This window comes from Pygoscelis adeliae, unplaced genomic scaffold, assembly GCF_000699105.1.
Source record: "Pygoscelis adeliae isolate BGI_AS28 unplaced genomic scaffold, ASM69910v1 Scaffold352, whole genome shotgun sequence".
NCBI classification, from domain to species: domain Eukaryota; kingdom Metazoa; phylum Chordata; class Aves; order Sphenisciformes; family Spheniscidae; genus Pygoscelis; species Pygoscelis adeliae.
The window spans coordinates 77,659-78,410 of record NW_008824353.1 but is presented as its reverse complement, the minus strand read 5'-3'; the positions used below and the strand labels follow the sequence as shown (position 1 = coordinate 78,410).

The window sequence follows — 752 nt, the reverse complement described above, 5'->3', positions numbered from 1 at the left end:
CCCCTGCCCCCCCCCTCCCCACCCATCTCCAGGACCCCCCGGTGACTCACGCAGCAGCAGGCGGTGACGGTGATCTGGATGGTGTTCCTGCCGGGTTGGCAGACGTGCTTCAGGTAGATCGGCTTGTGGGAGGTCTTGTTGTCACCGCGCTCGATGGTGAGCGGTGTGGCGTTGACGCTCACCTGCACGGAGGCCGGCCAGTTGGTGTTCATCTGCCGGTCCTCGTGGTGGTAGCACTTAAACTGCAGCTCCAGGTCAGGCCTGGCAGGGTGGACAGGGGTGTGGGCAGGGGTGCAGGCAGGGGGTGTGCCCGCACGCGAGCCACCACGCCAGGTACCACTGCGCCATACAGCACCGTGCCGCACTGCACCATACAGCACCATGCTGTGCCAGGCCACACTACATACCATCATGCATACGGCACTGTGACAACCAACCCCGGGTACCCCCACACCACACCGCACGGCACTGTGCCATGCCAAGCCATGCCACGTACCACCACTCATAGAGCACCATGCTGTGCCGAGGCATGCCGGGTACCACTGTACCATGCAGCACCGTGCCATACTGAACCATGCCCTGTACTGCCACGCCAAACCATGCCACATACCACGATGCAATACAGCACCAAGCCAAGCCAGGCCATGCCACGTACTGCCAGGCCACACAGCGCCGCGTGGCAACAAGCCATGCTGCATAGCACTGCACCACGCCGTGCGGCGCAGCACCCCGCCAAGCAGCACCGCATGGCA

General features: G+C 64.0%; 1 protein-coding gene across 1 annotated transcript in view; it reads right to left on the bottom strand.

The window, feature by feature from the left end:
* The window catches only part of OGDH (oxoglutarate (alpha-ketoglutarate) dehydrogenase (lipoamide)), a 44,300-nt gene that overhangs the window by 4,809 nt on the left and 38,739 nt on the right, over positions 1–752 (bottom strand). The window contains exon 20 of the mRNA XM_009319337.1: positions 51–261. Coding sequence (XP_009317612.1) covers positions 51–261 — 211 coding nt within the window. The remainder of the gene's footprint in view (positions 1–50; positions 262–752) is intronic.